The 21,449-nt window shown below is 42.0% G+C and overlaps 2 protein-coding genes across 6 annotated transcripts in view; one reads left to right on the forward strand and one right to left on the reverse strand.

Annotated features, from left to right (window-relative positions):
- The first annotated feature begins 2,244 nt into the window (after positions 1-2,244).
- Positions 2,245-7,721, forward strand: OXA1L (OXA1L mitochondrial inner membrane protein). Its single transcript, XM_003755862.3, has 10 exons — positions 2,245-2,307; positions 2,971-3,144; positions 4,507-4,720; positions 5,439-5,582; positions 5,823-5,908; positions 6,070-6,234; positions 6,692-6,796; positions 6,889-7,051; positions 7,135-7,215; positions 7,314-7,721. The coding sequence occupies exons 1-10, from the start codon at positions 2,245-2,247 to the stop codon at positions 7,442-7,444; spliced, it is 1,326 nt and encodes a 441-aa protein (XP_003755910.1). The 3' UTR covers positions 7,445-7,721.
- A 136-nt stretch (positions 7,722-7,857) lies between these two features.
- Positions 7,858-21,449, reverse strand: part of SLC7A7 (solute carrier family 7 member 7) — a 58,189-nt gene continuing 44,597 nt past the window's right edge. For all 5 annotated transcript variants that reach the window (XM_031955023.1, XM_031955022.1, XM_003755829.4 and 2 more), the window contains 8 exons: positions 15,190-15,315; positions 14,075-14,219; positions 10,733-10,856; positions 10,421-10,524; positions 10,074-10,170; positions 9,812-9,961; positions 9,348-9,531; positions 7,858-9,134 (listed from right to left, as the gene is read on the reverse strand). In XM_031955023.1, coding sequence (XP_031810883.1) covers positions 9,028-9,134; positions 9,348-9,531; positions 9,812-9,961; positions 10,074-10,170; positions 10,421-10,524; positions 10,733-10,856; positions 14,075-14,219; positions 15,190-15,315 — 1,037 coding nt within the window. In that variant the 3' untranslated portion in view covers positions 7,858-9,027. The remainder of the gene's footprint in view (positions 9,135-9,347; positions 9,532-9,811; positions 9,962-10,073; positions 10,171-10,420; positions 10,525-10,732; positions 10,857-14,074; positions 14,220-15,189; positions 15,316-21,449) is intronic.

Here is a 21,449-nt window from a genome sequence, read left to right on the forward strand (position 1 = left end):
AGCCATTCTCCAATTCATAAATAGTCAACGGATATGAATCGATAATTTTCAGATGAAGAAATTAAAACTATTTGTAGTCATATGAAAAAATTTTCTAAATCAATATTGATCAAAGAAATGAAAATTAAGACAACTCTGAAGTACCACTACCCACCTCTCAGACCCACCTCTCAGATTGGCTAAGATGACAGGAAAAGATAATGAAGAATATTAGAGGGGATATGGAAAACTGAGACACTAATATAGTGTTGGTGGAATTGTGAACTGATCCAACCATTCTGGAGGGCAGTATGGAACTATGCCCAAAGGGCTATTAAAATGTGCATCCCCTTTGATCCAGCAGTATTTCTACTGGCTTGTATCCCAAAGAGATCATTAAAAAGAGAAAAGGACCCACATATGCAAAAATGTTTGTGGCAAGAAATTGGAAACTGAGTGGATGTCCATCAGTTGGGGACTGGATAAATAAATTATGGTATATAAATATTATAGATTATTATTATCCTGTAAGAAACAATCAAAGACTTATATGAACTGATGCTAAGTCAAGTGAGTAGAACCAGGAGAACATTGTACGTGGCAACAATCAATTCTGATGGATGTGGTTCTTCTCAACAGTGAGGTGAGTCAGGTCAATTCCAGTGATCTTGTGATGGAGAGTGAGAATTGTGGAGACTGAATGTGGATCACAACACCGAATTTTCACCTTTTTTGTTGCATTTTGTTATCTAATTTTTTTCCCTTTTGATCTGATTTTTGCTGCACAGCCTAATAATTGTGGAACTATATAGAGAAGAAATGCATGTGTTTAACATATATTGGATTACTTGCTGTCTAGGGGAGGAGATGGGGGGAGGTAGAAAAATTTGGAATTCAAGGTTTTGGAAAGGTGAATGTTGAAAATTATCTTTGCATATATTTTGAAAATAAAAAGCTTTAATTTTTAAAAAGTATGAACTTGGGCATGTCACTTAGCTGGGTTGGCCTCAGTTTTCTCATCTATAAAATGGGTGTAATAATATCTCCTTCCTTTTAAGTTGTTGAGAATGAAATGTTTTTAAAGGCTTTTGCAAGCCTTAAAGCACACACAAATTGTAATATTGTCTTCTAGAATTTCATTAATATCTATGAGTTTCATTTCTGAGGTTTGTGGTAATATTGTATTGTATTGTTTTGTGTTGTATTATTTATGCCAAGGCTGTGATTCCCAAAGTGTGGCGCACAGACACCTTGAGGGTGGGTCCCCAAGACCCTTTCTTGGAATCCAAAAGATCAAAATTATTTTCATAACAATTCTAAGCCGCTATTTGCCTTTTAAAATATTCCTCCACTTCCCAACTACCTATCTGTGCAAGGCCAGATTTTTTTTTTTTTTTTTTTTTTTTTTGCATTTACTTCTACCAAAACAGCATCTAATAAAATAGTGGATTCAGAAGCAGAAATGAGAATCAAAGCAGCCAGTTATTTAAAAGATTTGTAAAAATATATAAAATAAGGTCACTTTTCACTAAATTTTTTTTTTTTTTGTTTTGGAAAATAGTTATTTTTTTAAGGATTGTTTATGTTAATATGTAATGGCTTTATTAGTATTTTTTTTTCAATAATCATGGAAAGATAAACAAAAGCTTTTGGAGGGCCCAGGGTCCAAAAAGTTTGATAATAAAATGGAAACGCTGGGCAAAAAGCACAATTAGGCAATCTTCCACGCTGGGGGTTGTGGGGGAAACTTTTTATATTCGTGATATGTTTGATTATCATTTTTGTCCCTCCGGAGTCTCCAGCCTACAATTAAGGGAGCCAACCCTCTCCTCTTCTCTACTTTTTTCTCTTCTCCTTTCCCCACCTTCCCCCCCCGGCAGCATCCCTGCCTGGCTTAAATCGGTGCTCTCTCTCTCTCTCGGGACTCTCTTCCTTAAAATCCAATATGGCCGGGCAGCGGCTTCAACACAGAGAGGATAGCAAGTCCCGTGCCCTTATTAAAGATGGCCACGGTCACTGTCCGTTGCCAAAGACGCCAGACAAAAGGACCAGGCTTCTAGTTCGTAACCAAGACGACCGTCACACGAGCTATCCCCGCCCCCCGACTTCTTACCAGTATCAAAGATGGCCGCTCCCCTCTACTTTGTATGATGACTCAGTCTGTGGGAACTCCTTTGACTTCCTGACCACAACTAAAAGGGCGGCCTCTCGCGTGGAGCATACACTCAATGCGCAAGCGCAACGCCGCTTTCTCTGCCCGGGAAGATGGCGGCGCGACGGATGTGTGGGAACCCGGAGCTTCTGCGCCTGTTTCGGCCTCAGCGCCAGGTACAACCCCTTTTAGGCCAAGATCCTGGCACACAGCCTCAGCCCAGCCGTCCAAAGTGGGCCAGCTCCACCTGTGCTGACAGCCCCGATGACTTCGACCCCTGAATGGGGGACTTATCTAGCTGCATAGTCTCCATGGTGGGGTTAGGAGATCTCAACCTCTGACCTGACTGTGCTTTGTCCTTGTTCGTGACCTCCGACCTCCTGGGTGGTCCGGCTTTTTTTTTAAAAGAACTAGACGTCACAGTCCAGAGCCCAGAATTCAAGTCCCGCCGCTGCCACTCGTGCAGGGTGACCTTGAGCAAAATTACTTACTCTTTCAGAACCCTTGTCTATTTCATCTATAAAATGAGGACAGTAATTGCTCCTAGGCCGTTTTCCCGGGGGGTCCTTTGAGAACCAGATGCGTCACTGTGTAAATTGTAAAGCATTGAGAGCAGCTCGGTTGCGCGGCCATGCTGCCGGGAGGACTCGAGTTCAAATCCAGCCTCAGACGCGGAACAGCCGCGTGACCCTGGACAAGTCGCGTAACCCCGGCTGTGAAGCAGGATGCAGAGATAAAGTTAGCAGGGTGTCACAGGAATGGGGACTTGCAGTCCACGTTGCCTATGGCCTGTCTGCAATCACTGGCCGGTCATCTTACCTGTCATTTCCCTCCTTCAGTTCCACAGCATCTCCTTGCATTCACACCGGCTTCATGGACCACACTGGAAACAACCGTCTGGCCCGCGCCTCTTCCCAGCCAAACAAAGGTGGAAAGGGTCTGCCTTTGTCTGCAAGCTCGGCCCCGGCCCAAGGTGCCTCAGTACCTCCACCGCCCTGCTCGCCGAAAGCCAGGTAGGACACTGGGAACCAAAGAGATGCTAAACGAGGTCTGGGGGGTGAGTGGGACCCAACGGAATGTTGTGGGAAGCATCGAATAGAATTAATGTAGGGAAATACAGGAAGACACATGAGCCAGGGCCGAGGGAAGTGAGCAGAAACAGGAATAATATGCATAAGGGTTACAGAAATGTAAATGGAAAGAACAAGATGTTGTGAAGTTTTAATAATGAAATTTAGCCCCAAAGAGGAGTTGTAAAAATGCATCTCCCTTTGCAAATGCCATAGGAGTGAATTAAATCTAGAAGTGACCTGAGAGGCCACAGTGGTTATTGAATACTACATAGGATGCTGAATATGCTTGATAGGTTGGTTAGTTCTACTAAACGTTTTTTCCCCTCCTCTCTTTTATTCTTTGTTATAAAAGTGTTCTGGGAGTAGAAAAAGGAGGACCATTTTTAAGGAATGTAGATGATATAAGAATAATTGTTATACCTAACTTTGTGAGGTCCTTTAAGAATTACCAAGCAGTTTACGTGTTATCTCATTTGAGCAAAACAAAAAATTTTGAACCTTTTAAAAATGGAAGTTTGAGTTACAGGGGATGGCAGAGTATGGTATGTATGTCAAAAAACAGAAAGGACCTTAAAGAATATTCAATTCAGCATCCTTATTTTATAGAAGCATATGAAGTAGACATGTTTTTTAGAAAATAGTTGTTTGAGTCTTGCCTTTGGTACTTGCCGATAGGTTATTTCGTCTCTTTGAACTATTTTCCCCAGAATAGAGATGTTGGTCCCACATTCCTCACAGCTTTATCACAAGGAAAATGCTTTGTAAATTATCATTTACTAATGAATTATAGAAGTTCAGTTTGGAGGAATGGCCTGAGTTTCCCATGAAAGAAAATGAGCTAAAGTTACAACAAGAAAAATTTAAGTTTTATATATAACATGGGGGAAAAGTTTAAATTCCTATTCCTGAGATGACTAGGTACAGATAAAATTATCCTCCTAGCCTAGAGATTTTTTGCAAATTAGACAGTATTGAAAGAAAGTGGATAAAGATGTTACAGCATAATATGAAGGAACAAAGAGAGATCCATAGAGATTCCGTGTTATATATATATTTTTTAATATTTTATGGTGTATTTTCATTTCTTATGTCACTCATTTCCTAATGACTCCTTGTCCTCCCCACCCACTAAGCCCCTAAAAAGCACAGTCAAACAAAACAAATCAACACATTGGCTTAACCATGTCTGAAAAACAAAACAGATGCATTGCTCCAAATCTATTGTCTGCCTCTCTACTGAAAAATGCCTAATTATTTTCCCATTAGGCTCTTCATCATACTAAGTTTCTTTTCCTCCAACAGGTGCAGACCTCTCCCATTCTCCCTGCAACTCCTTCCCCAACATCAGTGACAGAGGTGGTTCCAGCTGGAGCTGCTGATGTAGTCCAGGCTGCCACAGAGCAGAGCCTCAGTGACCTGGGACTAGGAGGCTACACTCCCGTGGGGCTGGTGCAGAACTTTCTGGAGTTTGTCCATGTTGACCTGGGCTTGCCATGGTGGGGAGCCATTGTTACATGTAAGGGGGAACAAGACCATTGAAGTAGGGGGTGGGGTCTTGCAAACAAAAAGGATTAGAAAAGTAGAGTCTGATGAAGGAATGTCTTAGGGAGGATCACAACCTCAACTAATAGCAGGAAAAATTATTTGGGCAAGAAATACAGATCCAAAGACTTGGATACACTATTTCTTAAAGTGACATCATGAAATCAGTGTGTGATAAGCAGTTCATGAAGGGTCCTCAGGCTCAAAGATTGCTGGGGAAGGTAGCTAGGATGGACAGAAGTCATATAGTAAAAGGCAGTCGTAGAGAAAGGCTTTTGAATATTGAAATTCTGAATATTGTAGGAGGCTTAGAACACAATGATTTAAAACTACTATCATGGTCACTGTGGGCCAGAGGAGAAGCTGGTCTAAATTGCTGGGAAGCTGGTTATGCAGGGTGGGTAGGGAAACAAGAAGGTATTAAAACAGTAAGCCATCAATAAATGCTTCCTTCTCAATCTAGCAATAACTGAACTCTGACAGATTCCCAGATACCTACCTACCTTACAGAAAATTAATATTAGGCTTCCTGATTGAACAGGAAAGAGATCAGAGCTTTCTCTAGTCTGTGCCCTTGATGAGTTATGGTGGAGATAGGTTAGGGTGAGGGTGTTCTTTCCTTTAGGGACCTAATCCAGCCCAGTTTAAGACTGTATACAAATTTGCCCCTGTCCTTGTTTTGTCTTTACTAGGCACTGTTGTAGCAAGATGCCTCATTTTCCCCCTCATTGTGAGAGGCCAACGGGAGACGATAAAGCTCAATAACCACTTGCCAAAAATGCAGAAACTTTCCACTCGGATGAACGAGGCCAAGTTGTCGGGGGACAGAATGGAGTGTGAGTCAGTGAAGGGGGAAGGGTGGGACAGAAGTGACTTGGCTCTAGATGGCGTTTTGCTGTGGAGTGTGAGCAGCCTCAGCAGTCACTTGTGGAGCCTTCTGGAGTTGGGCAAGTCCTGGAGGCTCATGCATTCCCAGTGAATAGCCCAGGGCAGGGAAATATGTGAGTTAAGTGGCAAGGGAGATATTTCCCTGTTCTGGCACTTCATTGTTAACTGGCCTCACTTCTTCTGGTCAGTTTTCAGGGTCGCTTCAGAACTGCAACTCTATCAGAAGAAACACAATATAAACCCTCTGAAAGGATTCATTGTTCCTCTAGCTCAGGTGAGTAGCTGAACTGTTCTCCTGGGCTTCCAGGACTCCTTTCTGATCTGGTTCCCATTCTTCATCCTCCTAAAATGGGGTTAAGATTCTGTACTGACTTCCCCTTTGTACATTGTAGGATTACAATAAAGACTTATTCCTCCTGTCTCCCTTTTGCCTAGGCTCCTGTCTTCCTCTCCTTCTTTATTGGTCTGAGAGAGATGTCCTCTCTCCCTGTGCCCAGTATGCAGAATGGTGGGCTCTTGTGGTTCCAGGATCTCACGGTAGCAGACCCTACCTATGCACTGCCCTTGATAGTCACAGCATCGATGTGGGCAATCCTGGAGGTAAGCTTAGATTCTCCTGCAAAACTGGTTTTTGAAGTGCAGGTAGCAATGTAAACTAAATTCTGAGAAACCAGGATAAACTGTAACACTAAAAAAGTTATCTTAAGAAGCTAAGAATAGCAGTTGGGGATGAGTGGTAATCTGGCTTATTCACGAATTCAGCTGTGGACCTTTTGCTTTTTTTTTTCAATACAGGCCTATCCCCAGCTATACCTTTACTGGGTTTTGTGAAAACTATTCGGGTTATAGTTGGTTTCATAGAAATGGTCAGTCAAGTCTAGTCAGCCCTATAATGTTACAGTGCTGTGTGGTTATGATGTCACTGGATCATTCCTCCAGAAATTTAGTTGGGCAAGAAAACAGATGTAGAAAATAGATCTTTCACTTCTTTTCATATGTCTCTGCTGCCTTTCTTCTCTGCCTCCCTCCTTTACATGGACTATTTCCTTATTGACAGCTGGGAGCTGAAACTGGTGTCAACAATGCCAGCCTGCGCATGATGAAAAACTTCTTCCGAGTTCTGCCCCTCGTGGTCTTACCCTTCACCATCAATTTCCCCACGGTATGTCTTGTCTGCCTGCCTGCCTTAAATTCTGTTCTGTTGCCCCTCACACACTGGAAGAATGCTCCTAAAAGTCCTCCTCTTTTTTCTAGGCAGTGTTCACGTACTGGTTCTCCTCCAACCTCTTCTCACTGGTCCAGGTGGCCTTCCTTCAGATCCCAGCCGTGCGTATCTGGCTGCGCATCCCAAAGCGGATCCCCCCTGAGCCAGGCCAGGTGTTTTTGCAGGACGGCTTCATTAAGACCATCAAAAAAAGTAAGGCTTTTGTCCTAGAGAAAGGGCATTGCTGGAGGGAAGGACTAAATGCTGACTCGTAGCTTATCGCTTCCCCCGCACAGGCTGGAAAAATGCCCAGGCAATACACCAATTAAAGGAGCGGGAGCGCCGAATGCGGGACCAGCTGCAGCTGGCAGCTCGAGGCAAGTCGTTTTCCTTGATTTGGGACTCTAGGCTATATCTCAGCTTCTGCTTCTCTTTTCTTTCTCCCTGCTTATCTATTTACTCTCTTCTTCCCTAGGCCCCTTACGACAGACCTTTGCCCACAACCCCCTGCTACAGCCTGAGGGAAAACAGCCTCCTACCAACACCACCACCACCAGCAGCAGCAAACCAAAGACACAGAAGCCCTGGAGGGATACTCTTGGATGACTGGTGTAGTACTTATCATCAGAGTGCCAGAGAACAGTGACTGACTACCAAGAGCCTCAGAATTCCTGAGAGCAAGATCTGGACAATGACTCCCTACCCTGATCCTAGAAGCAGTGGGAATGAGAATTCTTTCTCACAAGTATTTAATGCCACAGACTCTTAATAGACCAACATACAAAGGTGGGTATGGGAAGGCTTTCAGTGGTATATGCATAGTGAGCATCTGAGCCATTTTCTCTTCTCTGGGAAGGTAATAAACTTCTATATTCATATACTATTTTCTGATTCCTTCTCAGTAGTCAGCATGGTAAAGGGTTGTTTGACAAAGCCTAGGATGTCAGGGTGGAAAAACTGGGTCAAATCCAGCCTTCGTTATCATGTAGGTTTAAAAACAAAAACAAACACCTTCCCAGCCCATAGTTCTGTTTATTCCATTTACATTCATGTAGAAACTTTCCAGCAAAATAGTCACCTTTGCTTGAAGAAGTATCTGCCTGAGTTGGTTGAGAAGTCAGATCTAATTAAATCAATAGCTCATGTCTGTGTCCTACACTTTCACCCCCAACTCTGGGAGATAATTCACTCTAATTTTGCACCTGTTACAGATGAGGAAATGGACTTATGATCATACAGCTTCTAACTGTCAGAATTGGGAGTAGGACCATGATCTTCCGTCTCTGGGTTCAGCAGACTTCCCAGTCACATTTTCCCTTATCTTTATCTACAGCATACACAAGGCATGGCTCTAAAAAGACCCCATGCAATATTGTTTCAGGTGATGGGTCTAACTAAATAAATATTTATTAATGAAAGTAACTTTTTTAAGACCAGGAAAGAGAGATATTTGCCAATTTGGTTATAATTCGTGTTTGCCTTCAGTGGAGGTAGAAGTCAGCTTTTTAATCAACATTTTACCATTTAATAATTTAACTCTCTTTAAGTCTCATTCGAAACAGTAATTTCATCTGACTATATAAAACATATGGTCTTAAGGTTGGAGGAAAAGGAGTACCTGGGAGACACTTATAGAGCATCAAGATTTTTTTCCCTATCTATATACCACATCTGTGAAAATCACAGCCAGAACCTTCCCAAGAGAAAATCTGACAGTGCAAATAAAGAGGTCACTGTATCCCCTTTTATTGTTATCCAAGATGGTCCTACAAGTGCCCTCAGCCCATCAGGTTCCTCCCTGATGCAGACAGGAGCATTGCTAGCCCTGGTGGGCTTTAGTGGGAAAAAGGGGTGGGTGGGTGGTGCAGAATTCAGCTACTGATTAGTCATTCTGACACTTGCCCCTGTTTTTCCTCCTCCTGAGGAAAAATTAATAGGAAAACCAAACCCAAGGCATGTTTCTTCTCACCCCCAATCTTACAGTTAAAAAACCTTGAACAATTAGTAACAAAAACAATAAATTATTCTCCACTTCTCTTAAAGAATAAGTTCAAATGGTTCCTATAGATGTCCCAAAGCAGATTCTGGACTTGGTAGGCTGTTTCAATCCCATCCCTTTGGCCCTGGCCACTGGAAAAAGGAAATTCCCTGCCCTCAGTGTCTCATGAGGGGAGAAGTTAGAATGTTGATTAGTCAGACTTGGAGCCTTGTTGTTTGGACATCTCTTCCTCATCTTCAAAATCCATCTCTGAAGCAACAGACATGCACAGGACTTGGATATACTTGGTGACCAAAGCTACAAAGAAGAGAGAGAAGGGTCACAAAGGAAGAGGGATTATCTGAGTATTAGGGGAGGAGGATCTGCATCAGACTTGAGAGCAGGAAGGCCCCATCTCAAGGGCAGCCAGTAACTTCCCTGAAGGCCAGAGACTTCAAATAAGGGAGATCTTCACTTTAAAGAACAAGACACAAACTTAAAAGTCAAGGTCCGGGGTCCCCCAAAACTCACCCACAGTCCTCCGCAGAAAGTGTGGCCGCCTGTGTTCTGGCACTCTGACAAAGAAGAAGTAAAAGGGCAGGCCTGAGAGGGCAATGCCAATGCCAATAAGGGAGTTGATGGTATCGCTGTAAAGAGGGACAGCCACCAGGAAGACAGTACAAAGGCAGAAGATGATGGGGAAGAACAAGCTGAGCTGCAAATGGAAAAGTGAACATGACATTAGACAGCTTAAAGTTCCTAGGGTCCTGAGGAAGTCTGTGGTAGCTGACACCCAATAAGGTCATCAATGTCTCCCCCCCCCACCTTTTTCTTTAATTATTGCCCTTGTATGAACCCTCTAGTTTTCCTTCCATGAGGTTTCTTGTGTCTAGTTCCCACCTGCCCCAAACAGTCCTGGGAAATCTCGCCCTCTGGCTCAATGTTTCATTAGGAGGACTTCCTGATGTTTCATAGAAACAAAGTTAATGGATCACCTTGAGGGGCCGATGTCGATTGGGTTCTTTCCAGCGTAAGTAGAGCTGCCCCACAATGGAGAGACCCACAAAGAACCAGTAGCTGAAGCTGTAATAGTTGATAAGCTGGAAGATGTCCTCCACACACAAGTAGATGAGTGCCATGGCTCCCTACAATATACAAACGCTGGAGCTACCAAGAACTGGACCCAACCTCCCCCAGAAGAGCACTATTAATATTCCCTCCATTAACAGCCCACCCATCCTTTAGGGTAATACTTACATTGAAGAGCAGGGATGGCACTGGAGTAAACCTTTCAACGTGAATCATGCAGATGGCATCGGGGAGGTGGCCTTCTCGTGAGCCCACAAAAAAAAGCCTGTTTCAGGTAGGAAAAAGATGACTGAGGTGGATTGAAGTGGAGGAAAACTCAAAATCCACAATGTACAAGGAGAGCTGGAAGCTGAATGGTGGGATCATCATGGCACAGTTGCAAAAGGTAAGAGGCATATTTATCACTAGGCCAAAAGAGTACGATAGCAGGCTGGGCCCCACAAGTCCTCCCACCTGTCTATCCTTTATAATCTTCCTCAGTAACCATAGTATCTCAAAAGAATACCCAGTCTCACCTGGAAGCCGCCACAATGGAAGCATTGAGACCCCCAAAACAGGATAAGGCAACAGCCAAGGGAATTGTCCAGTTGAACATCCCAAAAATTCTGTCAGCAAATGTCTACATGGGGTGAGGAGGAGGGAAAATGAATGTTTATTATGTGAAAATCAAGGTGCTCTCCATCCCAGGAACCTCATGCTTGCTCCCTAAATCTGAGGTTACCCACTGTCCAATGCACTTCTGAGGTCCTCCATTAACGCTGAAAGGGACAGGGACCTATCTATCCTAGACAAACTTCCTTGCCCTCTTGATGGCCATAACCCTTTACCACAGCAACAGCATCACTGTCCATGATGTCCGTCATGCTCAGCACAGTGTAGTAGGCCACATTGGTCAAAATGTAGATAATGGTGACAATGGGCATGGAAATGGCAATGGAGAGGGGCAAGTTCCTACAGAGAAGAAAGGAAAGAAGTTAGAGCCCAGCACCCTGTAATTAATCTCCCAATATCCAAAGGCTCCTCCCTGTACCTCTAGAGTCTTTCCCAAGAACAGTAGAATGGCTTGCTGTATATCTACCTTAGAGCCACTTTGCTGAATGAATGCTATTTTATTAAATACTCACATAATAGGCACTGGGCTCACATGCTGAGGATAGATGGAAGCACAGTTCCTGCCTTCAAGGAGTTTACATTCTAGAGAAATTTGGTATACACACTATTTTGTAACCATAAAGTCCTGTATAAGTAGTCATGATTACATTGGCCTAAGTCCAGCTCTAATTCTATTCTAATTCTCAATCTATTTGTGACTAAGGAGCTTTTGGAAAAGGTGCAATTAAACCTCCACCACAGATAGAAAACTAATGGACTCTACAGATTGAAACAGTTATTTCTCTATTTTTCTTGCCTTTTTTTTCTTTTTTTTTTTTGGCAATATGACTAAAGTAGAAATATGTTTCATATGTATAATGGGTATTGTATTGTCTTCTTTATAGATGGAGCAGGGAGGGAGAGAAGTTAGAACTGAAAATAAGAAAATTAAGGAGATGGAGCTACTACTAAAAAAAAAAAAAAAGAAAAGAAAAACCTGCTATACACAAATGAGAGGGAAGAGTTATTTATAAGAAAAGAAAATGTGGCTAATAAAGGACCAGACTACAAGATAATAGCGCAGGATGGTAGAAGCCATTTATCCAGAGCCTAAATGAGTCCAATTTGGTCTCTATTGGAAACCTTACTACAAATAATACAGGAAGGCTCTAAAATGTCCTATGGAGAACAGTTAAAAATAAGAGAGAGAGCCATCTATGTAAACCAGTTTACATACTACTCTAACTAGCATCTGGGGTCTTTGACTAAAGGGTCTTTCAAGGTCCCTTTCCAGACCAATGATGTTATTGAGGGCACTCCAAAACCAGGTGGCAGTTCTAGTCATACCAGTTCTGTCCAGCAGGTGGAAACAACATTCTAGCCTGAATCCAATTTGTTTCTATGAACTGCCCCTCTAATTAAGCTCTTTAGCTTTTACTAAAAGGCCACCTTGATGTTTCTCAAAAATAATATGGTCTAATATCCATATCATTTTGCATGAGAACTAGGTTATTCGCAACTCTAAAATGTACCAAAAAATGTGTCCAATCTTTGCTTATTTTCTTCTTCCTCTGCCCCTCCAGTTTCTGTTTCATCAAGGTGGCCACTAAATTCCCTCCACTTTGACTGAAATGTTGATTGTTCAGAATTTGACCAGATTGGGAGGTTTTCAGTACTATTGTACTAGGCATATTTCCCAAAAGAGATCTAAGAAGAAACATTCTATATGTAGAAATCTGTAAAGCTGCTTATTTTCCTATTACTGCCAAGAGTACCACCATCCTCCTAGTCATCCAGGCATGAAACCTGGGTGCCATCTTAAACTCAGGCTCACCCGCCCCCCCATCTCCAGTCTGGCATTCTACCATTTCTGCCCTGATAACGTCTCTCATTATGCTGTGACTCCCTGGAAGCCGTCATCACCTGGTGCCAGGGCTACTGCAGCAGCCTTCTGGTTGGTTTCCCTTCCTCAAGTCACTTCCCCATCCCAGGCTATCCTCCATTTAGCTGTCAGATTGATCATCTTAAACCCAAGGACTGATGAGGTTATTCCTTCACACACACACACACACACACACCCCATTCAATAAATTCTGGTAGTTTCCCAGAATCAAATCCTTTTGTTTTTAATGCCCTTCATAACTTGGTCACTTCTTATCTTTCCAGTCTTCTACTACTCTCCTCATTCTCAGTGATTTAGTGACAATGGCTTGCTTGCCATTCCTCACACACAACTTTCTGTCTCACAATTGCATTTTCACCAGCAGACTCTCAGACCTGATTATTCATCTCCATGTTCTGGCTTCCCTGGCTTTTTTCAGGTCCCACATTCTGCAAAAAGCCTTTCCTTAATTCTAGTGCCTTCCCTCTGAGATTTATACTGTATATATTGTTTGTAACTATTTACATATTGTCCCCTTCATTGCCTGAGCTCCATAAAGGCTGAGACTTTTTCCCCCCTCTGTATCCTTTTTCTTGTAGTAGCAAAGTGCCCTTTCTTGGGAATGAATGAACAAATGATGGCATATAAATGGGAGGAATACCATTGTTCTACAAGAAATGATGAAAGGATGCCCAGTGAAATCTATAATCTAGAATGATACTGACTACTTCTTGGGGTTGTCACCATTATTAATGATGACTCCTACTTGCCTAGGTGTCTAGTCACAGAAATGGCAAGCTAGATGTTGTAGTGAGTCAAAAGAAAACAGCAACACCGTGCTATAAAATGGGGATGGATAATAAGAAAATATTTCACAGGATAGTTCTGAGAGTCAAATGAAATAATGTATTAAAAAGTACTTTATAAACCTTAAAGTATTATATATCAATAAGCATTTATTAAATGCCTTCTATATGCCAGGGGCTATCTATGCTAGGCCCTAGTGAAAGAGAAAACAGTCCAGCCCCTCTCAGAGCTCACATTCTTACAGAGGAAAATAAATGTGTACACAGAAATATATGTTAAATATGTAATTTTTTAAAAAGATGATGAAAAGGCAGTTTCAGAGAAAACTGGTAAGAACCAATGAAATGAAGTGCGCAGAATCAAGCGGACAATTTATACAATCACAACATTGTAAAAGCATTTTGAAAGAGTTAAGAAGTCTGATCAACACAATGATTAACTATAATTCTAGAGGGATCAGTAATGAAGAATGTTATGTATCCTCTGATAGAGAAGTAATAGATTACATATGTAAATGAGACATTTTTTAACATGACCAATATGGAATTTGTTTTGCTTGATATTTGTTACAAGGATTTTGTGTAATTTTGTTTTTACTCCCCAGTAGAACTTGAGAAGAAAGCAAGAGAATATTAAGGTTTGTTCATTTTTTAATTAAATTTAATTTTTATAATATTCAAAGTTTTCAAACAAATTAATTCAACATGGTCATAAATTTGGAAAATAAGGAAAGGATGGTGAAGCCTACATTAAGAATACATAGATAAGATCTGTAAGGCTGTGTATACTCTAATCTCTTAAAAGTATCAGCATAAAAGATAGGTGAAAAGACCTAGCCAGGTAAATACACAGAAAAGTATAAATATGAAGTCTTTGGTGGAGTACCTACCTTTCAGGATTCTTGATCTCCTCGGTGACATAGTTGAGAGTGTCCCAGCCCGAATAGGAGAAAAGAGCAGAATACAGTGCCAAAGCAATATTTCCCATTGAAAATGAAGATCCCTCAAATGAATTTTCAAGGTTAGTCGCCTGTCCTGGAATGCAGAAAATTTTGTGGGGTAAGCATATTAAGATAATCCAACAACCTCAAAGTGATTCAGAATAGGAGGTTTAAAAAAAAAAAAAAATACTAATGCAGGTGAACCTGAATTCCTTAGATCTTCAGAAACTTGGGAAAGATAATGTCCAGACTGAAGGTGGGGAAGGGAACAACTGACAGTCTCCTAGGATCCCAGATTTAGAAATGAAAGGAATGTAAGCCAACCTTATTTTTCAGACGCAGAACCTAAGACCCAGAGTTGTGGAATGACTTATCCAAGACCATCCATCTAGTAAGCAAACCCCGTCCTCTCCAAATCTAGTGCTCTTTTCACTATCAGCATGCTGCTGGGTCAGAAGAATAGGAGAGGATCTGGGGAGAAGTAGTCAATGCCATGGTGTCAAACTCCAGAGAGAAACCGGGACCTCTTAACTGGATGCAGAGATCCCTGAAGACCACAGAACGACTTAGAAAACCACGTATTAATATCACCCATGCTCTGTTCTGTGACTCCAGGTTAATTTTAATCTGGTTCAGAGGGCACTAGGGAGTGTTATGGGTTGCACACAGCCCTGGGTCTCACATTTAACATATCTATTCCAAGGTTCTAGTGGGGATGCTGTGGGTTAAGAAGCCATGACATAACAAAGACTGGGATAAACAAAAGAGTTCCACAGTTGTGCTTAAATTTGCCTCCTTTGTGGTCTCTTCTGGACCAGCCAGAAGGATAGATCAAATCTAGATAAAAGAAGTTAAGGTATCTAGGTGAATGATCTTGCATCTAAATAGGCACGCCCACGCACACCTGCACCATCTGAAAATAGGCAGGAAAGAGATTCAGGTCAGCCTGTTTCCACTTTTGCCTATTCCCAAGGGTATCAAAGCCTTAGTGTGTGGCAAGGTGCGAGGGCCCCTGGAAAGCCCCTGGACTCGAGCACCTTGCCAAGACCAGCTTTGCCTCTTACCCTGGCCTATTCTGACAATGCCCGCGATGATGACTGCAATCAGGGCCAGGACTTTCGCATAAGTGAAAATATCCTGTACCATTGTTCCCCATTTGACATAAGCACAGTTGATGAAGGTTAAAAGACCTAGAAGAAAAAAAAAATCTTGGTTAATGACCATATCAGGGCAGGGAAAGGGTGGAATCATTGATTTGCAAGCACCTTTGGGTTAAGGTGTCTGTAGGGCCAAGAGCCACTTCAACTCCCACCGGGTCTTAATCATCATCGCCCCCAAAATTAGCTGAGCTTAGGTATATACCTTGATCTAAAGACCATGGAGCTGCCAATTAAGGAACTATGTCCTTGCCCTCAAGTAACTCCCCATCGAAATTGAAGACATGGGACAAACTGGTATCAAATACACTCAGATTATCTCAGATACATGGTAGAGGTAGGTAGTGAGCACAGTGGATAGAGTGTTAGACCTGGAGCATACCTGAGGTCAAATTGAGCCTTAGACATTTTTATTAGTTGAATGATCCTAGACAAGTCTCTCCTAATCTTTGCCTCAATTTCTTAATCTATAAAATTGAAATAATAATAGTACTCTAACTCCCAGGGTTGTCATGAAGATCAAATGAAATATTTGTAAAACTATTTGTAGACCTCAAAATACTAGCTATAACTATTTGTATGGCTAAACATACATTAATAAGAGAGGGCAAAAAATGGTGGAAAGAGATTGTAGAGGAAAAAAGTTTTGCTGCTTCTCCCTTCCCCCAGTTACATCCCCCCGTTCTGACTCTTTTATGTACTGCTGAGTTATTTTAACCTTGATCCTTTCCCTGAGAATAGTCTTGTTGTGACTTATCCACTGTCTGAGCCAGCAGGTCAGAACGTGTGACCAAGGATTAGAATCTAAGCCAGACTTCCCGTGCCTGCCAGCCCTGTTGCTTATTTTTCTGTTGAAAGAGACATTTGGAACTGAGAGGGCTACTGAGAATAGGTAGGGGCTTTATCTCTGGTCCAACAATCACCTCAGTGGGAACAACTACAAATATTCCTCAGGCAATTCCCTGGATGTAACTCTAGAATCTTAGCATGAGGGAATCTGATAGGGACTACAGAAGCCCTCTAGTCCAATGCTTCATTTTTACAGATGAGAAAGCTCAAAGAAGTTGTGATTTGTTAATCCCTGGTAGAATTCACCCTTCGACCCAGGACTCCCAACTCCTTGCCCAGACACTTTCCACTGCCCCACACTGCCTTCCTCACTATTTCCTGTGGCTTTGTTAAATTTCATAGGTCACCCCTCAGATGAAAAAGAGTCAAGCAAGAAAAGCCCACACATTGTCAACAGGCAAGTTGGCTCCAGTAATACAGGATGTGGAACGAAAGAAAGATGAAAAAAAGCAGATTTGAAGCCAGAAAAATCTTTCTTCGAATCTGTTCCTGTCTCAGATCTCCCCTTTCTTGCATTCTCTTTTTTGGTTTTTCCTTCTCTAACATAGGGTAGACACGTTCCCTTGGGAGGACAAATTTGAATCATCTTATTAAACTCTCATGGGCTCCCTTCCCCTATGGGCTTCAAAGAAAAAGACAAAGTCCATCTGTCATACAAGTGATAAAACTGAATCACACTGATAGACTTGCCAACTCCAGACCTCCAGGTCATCTGAAGACTCCAAGACCTGCTCAGCTCAAGGATTCAGTTTTATCAATATAGCAAATGAGGTACAGATTACATGGCCTCCAAGCTCCATCCAGTGCTCCAGTCTTCCTATTTCTTTTTTCTGGGGCGTTCACAGCTATATGTCATTATGATCAAATGACCAAAATAATCAAAAATTAAGTGTTGTTTAGTTGTGCACAACTCTTACTGACCCCATTGGAGATTTTCTTGGACAAGAGACTGGAGTATTTTGCCATTTCCTTTTCTAGCTCACTTTACAGATGAGGAAACTGAAGAAAGCAGGGCTAAGTGACTTGCCTAGTGTCACAAAGCTAGCAAATGTTTAAGGAATGATTTGAACTCAGGTCTTCCTGCATCAAGTCACAAAGCTGTATCCAACTAAGAGTGACTCCTCTCCTCCATATCTGAAAAGGGGAGTTCAGTCTACAAAGGAACAGTCCTGTGTTCTCCCACTCTGCCAAATCCTTCCACTGATGGTTGCTGTTCTTTGTCTGTATCCAATTCTAGCAAGGTTCATTTCTGTTCCAGAGAGAGAGAGAAAAACACTACAATAAACAATAAAAACCTTATCATAGGGCTAGGCCAGAATGCAATTAGAGCACCAGGTCTCCCCAGTGCCAAGTTAATCATTAAGGCACGCATAGGCATGCACAATCAGCCAGTTCCCCATCAAATAAGCAGGGTTCCTTCATCGTATCCTTTAGTTCACTGCTCTTACAGCTTTTTTGCTGCCCCCTGGACTTCCCAATACGTAATACATCCAAGTTACCACTCCCAGCCACTCTCACTCAAGATGCCCAGAAGACTCAATCCCTCCTTTCTTGTATCTTCATTTCCCCTACCCTCCTGGCCACCACCAGCCCTTGCCTCTCCACCTCTTTCCTGGTACCCTTCAGGAGATACTACAATGTGCCAATATTCTAAGAGTTCTATGGTTTTTCTAATGCATTAGGTTGTAATTGCTCCAAATTAAACAAAAGGCTCTGTGTATGGGGAATGGATCCTAACTGGGATAGATTCAAGGGAATGGCCCATTTTACCTACAGTACAAATGAAAAAACACTATATTTGAAAGCAAAAGGCTTGAGTTCAAACACACCTTTGACATTTACTATATATGGGACCCTAGGCAAGTGACAACCTCCTGGGAGTCATTTCCTTAGGAGACTATACTAGCTCAATTGTGGTATGGTGGATAGAATGGGTGGACTTGGAGTCAGGAAGAATTTATTCCAATGACAAGTCATTACCTCTCTGGGCCTCAGTTCCCTCATTCATAAAATAAAAGTGACTTGGATTCATGACTTCTAAAGTCCCTTCCAAATCTAAATGTGTTATCTCTTCCTGAAACTAAGAGCTCTACAAACAATCCTCTTCATTTCACGACAGCAAAGGGTAATGAAAAATGAAGGTTTGTTTGCACAGTTCAATCTCCACAATCCCTTACTTTCTACTCCATTCTTTGACTTCATCAGTAAACTTATCATCTCTGCAAAGTTACTCCAGTTCCCTATTCCTCCGATCTCAGAACTCTTAATTTTACAGGATTTGTCCATCATGAGCTTCAGGACAACTGATGTATTGGATGGGAACTCAGGGGAGATGGTGTGTCAGCTTTATGACCCAAACTCCTCTGATATTATATCACTAAATAAATTTATTTATTCAATTCTGCTTCTTTGACATAAAGTATCTAACTTTGATCTCTTTGTTCTTTTTAAAGTGAGAAAGGAGTCCTGTGAAATAAGGTGTGAAAGGAAAAGGACATTTTGTAGGAGTTGTATACCTGACTCTTTTTTTCAGACTCCAAAGCTCAGCTAACTCTGGGTCCCAAGGGCCATGGGAGCAGGAAGTGAATATGTCAAGTAGGAGAGTGCTGACTTGACTTTTTTCCTACCCCTCCCAGGGCGGATACAACTGATGGGTGGCCCCAGAGTTATAGCCAGGATCATTGCTCTTAAAGTGGAACTCATGCTTTGAAGGCGGAGCCAGAGGAGGAAAGCACTGGTAGAGTAGGAAGACACACACTGGATTAGTCCCAGAGCAAACTTGACCCCACATTCCTACTCCTGTTTGGCAGGTCAGTTCTTCCACAAACTTGGAACTGCAGCCCAGACTAGAGAGTCCATTCTGGTCCAGACAGCATCCTGAAGACCCAGTCTTGTCTCAAGCCTTTCTTGGTACAAGGAGACCAAGTCATTTCTAGCACCAACACATACTCAGACCTACTTCAAATTGGATCTGCAGACTCTGTCATGAACTTTCTCTCAAGTAAGAGCAAGCTCCAAAATTGACCTGGAAAACTCAGAACTGAGTAATCCCAGAATCAAGCTGCAATTTCTAAGGCCATTCAACCAAAGTAGAGCTACCAAACTTCCAGTGGTTTACTTCTGTGCCCTGACCATGAGCCCAAAAGTGAACTGTCCCTAAAGAAAGACGTTAATCTGCCATTCATGTAACAAGACCTGCTACAAAATCATCCCAGGACATTTTGACTTCTTGTGGATGTGTAAACAGAGAAGTGTTCCATATAGGAGTTAAATGGCTAATAGAAGCACTGGATTAGAAATGAACCTAAAGATACCATCTTCTAACTCAGTTTCACTTTGAATCAAAAGCAAGAGACTTTTAGGAACTAGCTCTTTCATCAAATACTGGGAAATAAATATGAAAGCGTTTTGCACACAGAGAGAAGTGGAAAAGTGGGTAATGCTTCTAGAGGATTCTAAAAATCTCCCAAATGTCAGCTGGGCAAAAACTGCTTTACCCTGAAGTGAAACAAATCCTCAAAGTATCCTTCAATCACTTTAATAGGAAAGTCCTATTTCCTCCATTCCTTAGATCCAATGTTCCCTTTGTAGAAATGCAGCCATGTCACCCAAACTGTTGACTCAAAAATAATGAGTTCTAATTTACTGGTCAGAATACAGCTTGCCTGCTAGTCATTTAGTGGCCACATGAACAGAAATGTACCCACCCTCTCCTTCTTTCCTCTCTGGGTCACTTTACTGACCCAGAAAAACTACTAGGGTGGGTTAGATCTTTTTGATTCATCTTTCCTGTAGCTCTTGGTGGCTTCTGTCCTCAGCACCACCTTTTCTGCTTCCTTATTTATTCTGTGGCAGTTCAATCTTATCTATTGCCCACTTAAATTAAGACTCTTCCTTAATCTCTCCGTGTTTCTCTATCTCCCTTTGCCTCTCTTTCTCCCCCTCTCTAGAAGACAATCAGAGTTATGTGACTTGTCCAGTCACAAGCCAAGGTCTGTGATTTGAATTCAGGCCCTTCTGACTCCAAGGTTGGTGTTCTATCCACTGTACCACCTAGCTGCCTCCCTAATCTCTCTTAGACACCTTCTTTCAACTACTCTAAAGGCAGAGAAAAGAAGGAAAAAGAGGAAACCACTCTTCAGCTCAAGATAGACTGGAAAAACTTCAATCAGGTCAGTCTCACTGGGATGAAAGGGGTGTTTAGCCCAGCTCAGACAATATCTGGGAAAACCAAGAAAAGGGTCTTTAAACACAGCAGGTTGGCAACTAAGACCCTCAATTGTAGAGAGCTGAAACTCTTGAGTTCATGCTTTAAGATAGGGACAACCAAGCACTTAAGGCTAATTACCATTTGGACAATACTCTATAAGCATATACTTAGAAAATGGCCCTTCCCACTATCCTGTGCTGGCTCAATAATAGGTGTATACAGAGAATTGTAGGAGGGACTAGGGGGTGGAGTAAGACTAGCCAGGGTCACGTTGGCGATAGACAAGGGAGAAGGAAGGTCGCAGAGATTCTGCTTCCATCCAATTCAGTCCTACCTCTAAAGGCTAAGAATAAAGACCGAGGATTTTTGTTTATCCTGACTCCGGCTGATCCTAAGGTATCGAGAGTGCTAACATGGTCATCACACTCAGTCCTGGCTCAGTGGTGGAACAAACTAGTGGGGCAGCCTCCAGTCCCAGCTCAGAAGACAAATTCTGAGAAACCCAGCTGTTTCTTAGAAAGAGCAGACAAAGCTACCCCCTGCAAACAGAAGGGGCTTTTTAATCAAAGTCAAAGCTCAGAGCTGTACAGGAAACTTGGGACAGCATCCCCTTTACCCCAGGAGAAGAGCTCAACCATAAAAGTCACAAAAGAGGAACTACAAAAAGGAAAGGAAAGAAAATGAGCAAGAAACAGAAAAGACCCTTGACCATAAAAAGCTACTACAGTGACAGGGAAGATCAAAACACCAACTCAGAGGTGGACAAAATATCCACAGAGGAAATCTTGAAGAGTGATGTGAATTGATCTCAAGCCCAAAGAGGCTTCTTGGAAGTGCTCATAAAATACTTTAAAAAGCAAATAAGAGAGGTAGAAGAAAAAATGAGATAATAAATGAGGTATATGAGAGAGTCAACAGCTTGGAAAAGGAAGACAATTCCTCAAAAGCTACAACTGGGCAAATGCAAAAAAAAAAAAAAAAGAAAGAAAGAAAACATTATCTTCGAAAGTAGAATTAATCAAATGGAAAAAAGAAATACAAAAGCTAACTGAAGAAAATCATACATTAAAAACTAGAACAAGGCAAATGGAAACTAATTACTATGAGA

This window comes from Sarcophilus harrisii, chromosome 2 (genome assembly GCF_902635505.1).
Source record: "Sarcophilus harrisii chromosome 2, mSarHar1.11, whole genome shotgun sequence".
Taxonomy (NCBI): Eukaryota; Metazoa; Chordata; class Mammalia; order Dasyuromorphia; family Dasyuridae; genus Sarcophilus; species Sarcophilus harrisii.

Coding starts and splice junctions, on each gene's coding strand:
- OXA1L (XM_003755862.3), top strand. CDS start 2,245: ATGGCGGCGCGACGGATGTGTGGGAACCCGGAGCTTCTGCGCCTGTTT. Junction 2,308..2,970: donor TGTTTCGGCCTCAGCGCCAG/GTACAACCCCTT, acceptor TCCCTCCTTCAG/TTCCACAGCATCTCCTTGCA. Junction 7,052..7,134: donor CATTAAGACCATCAAAAAAA/GTAAGGCTTTTG, acceptor TCCCCCGCACAG/GCTGGAAAAATGCCCAGGCA.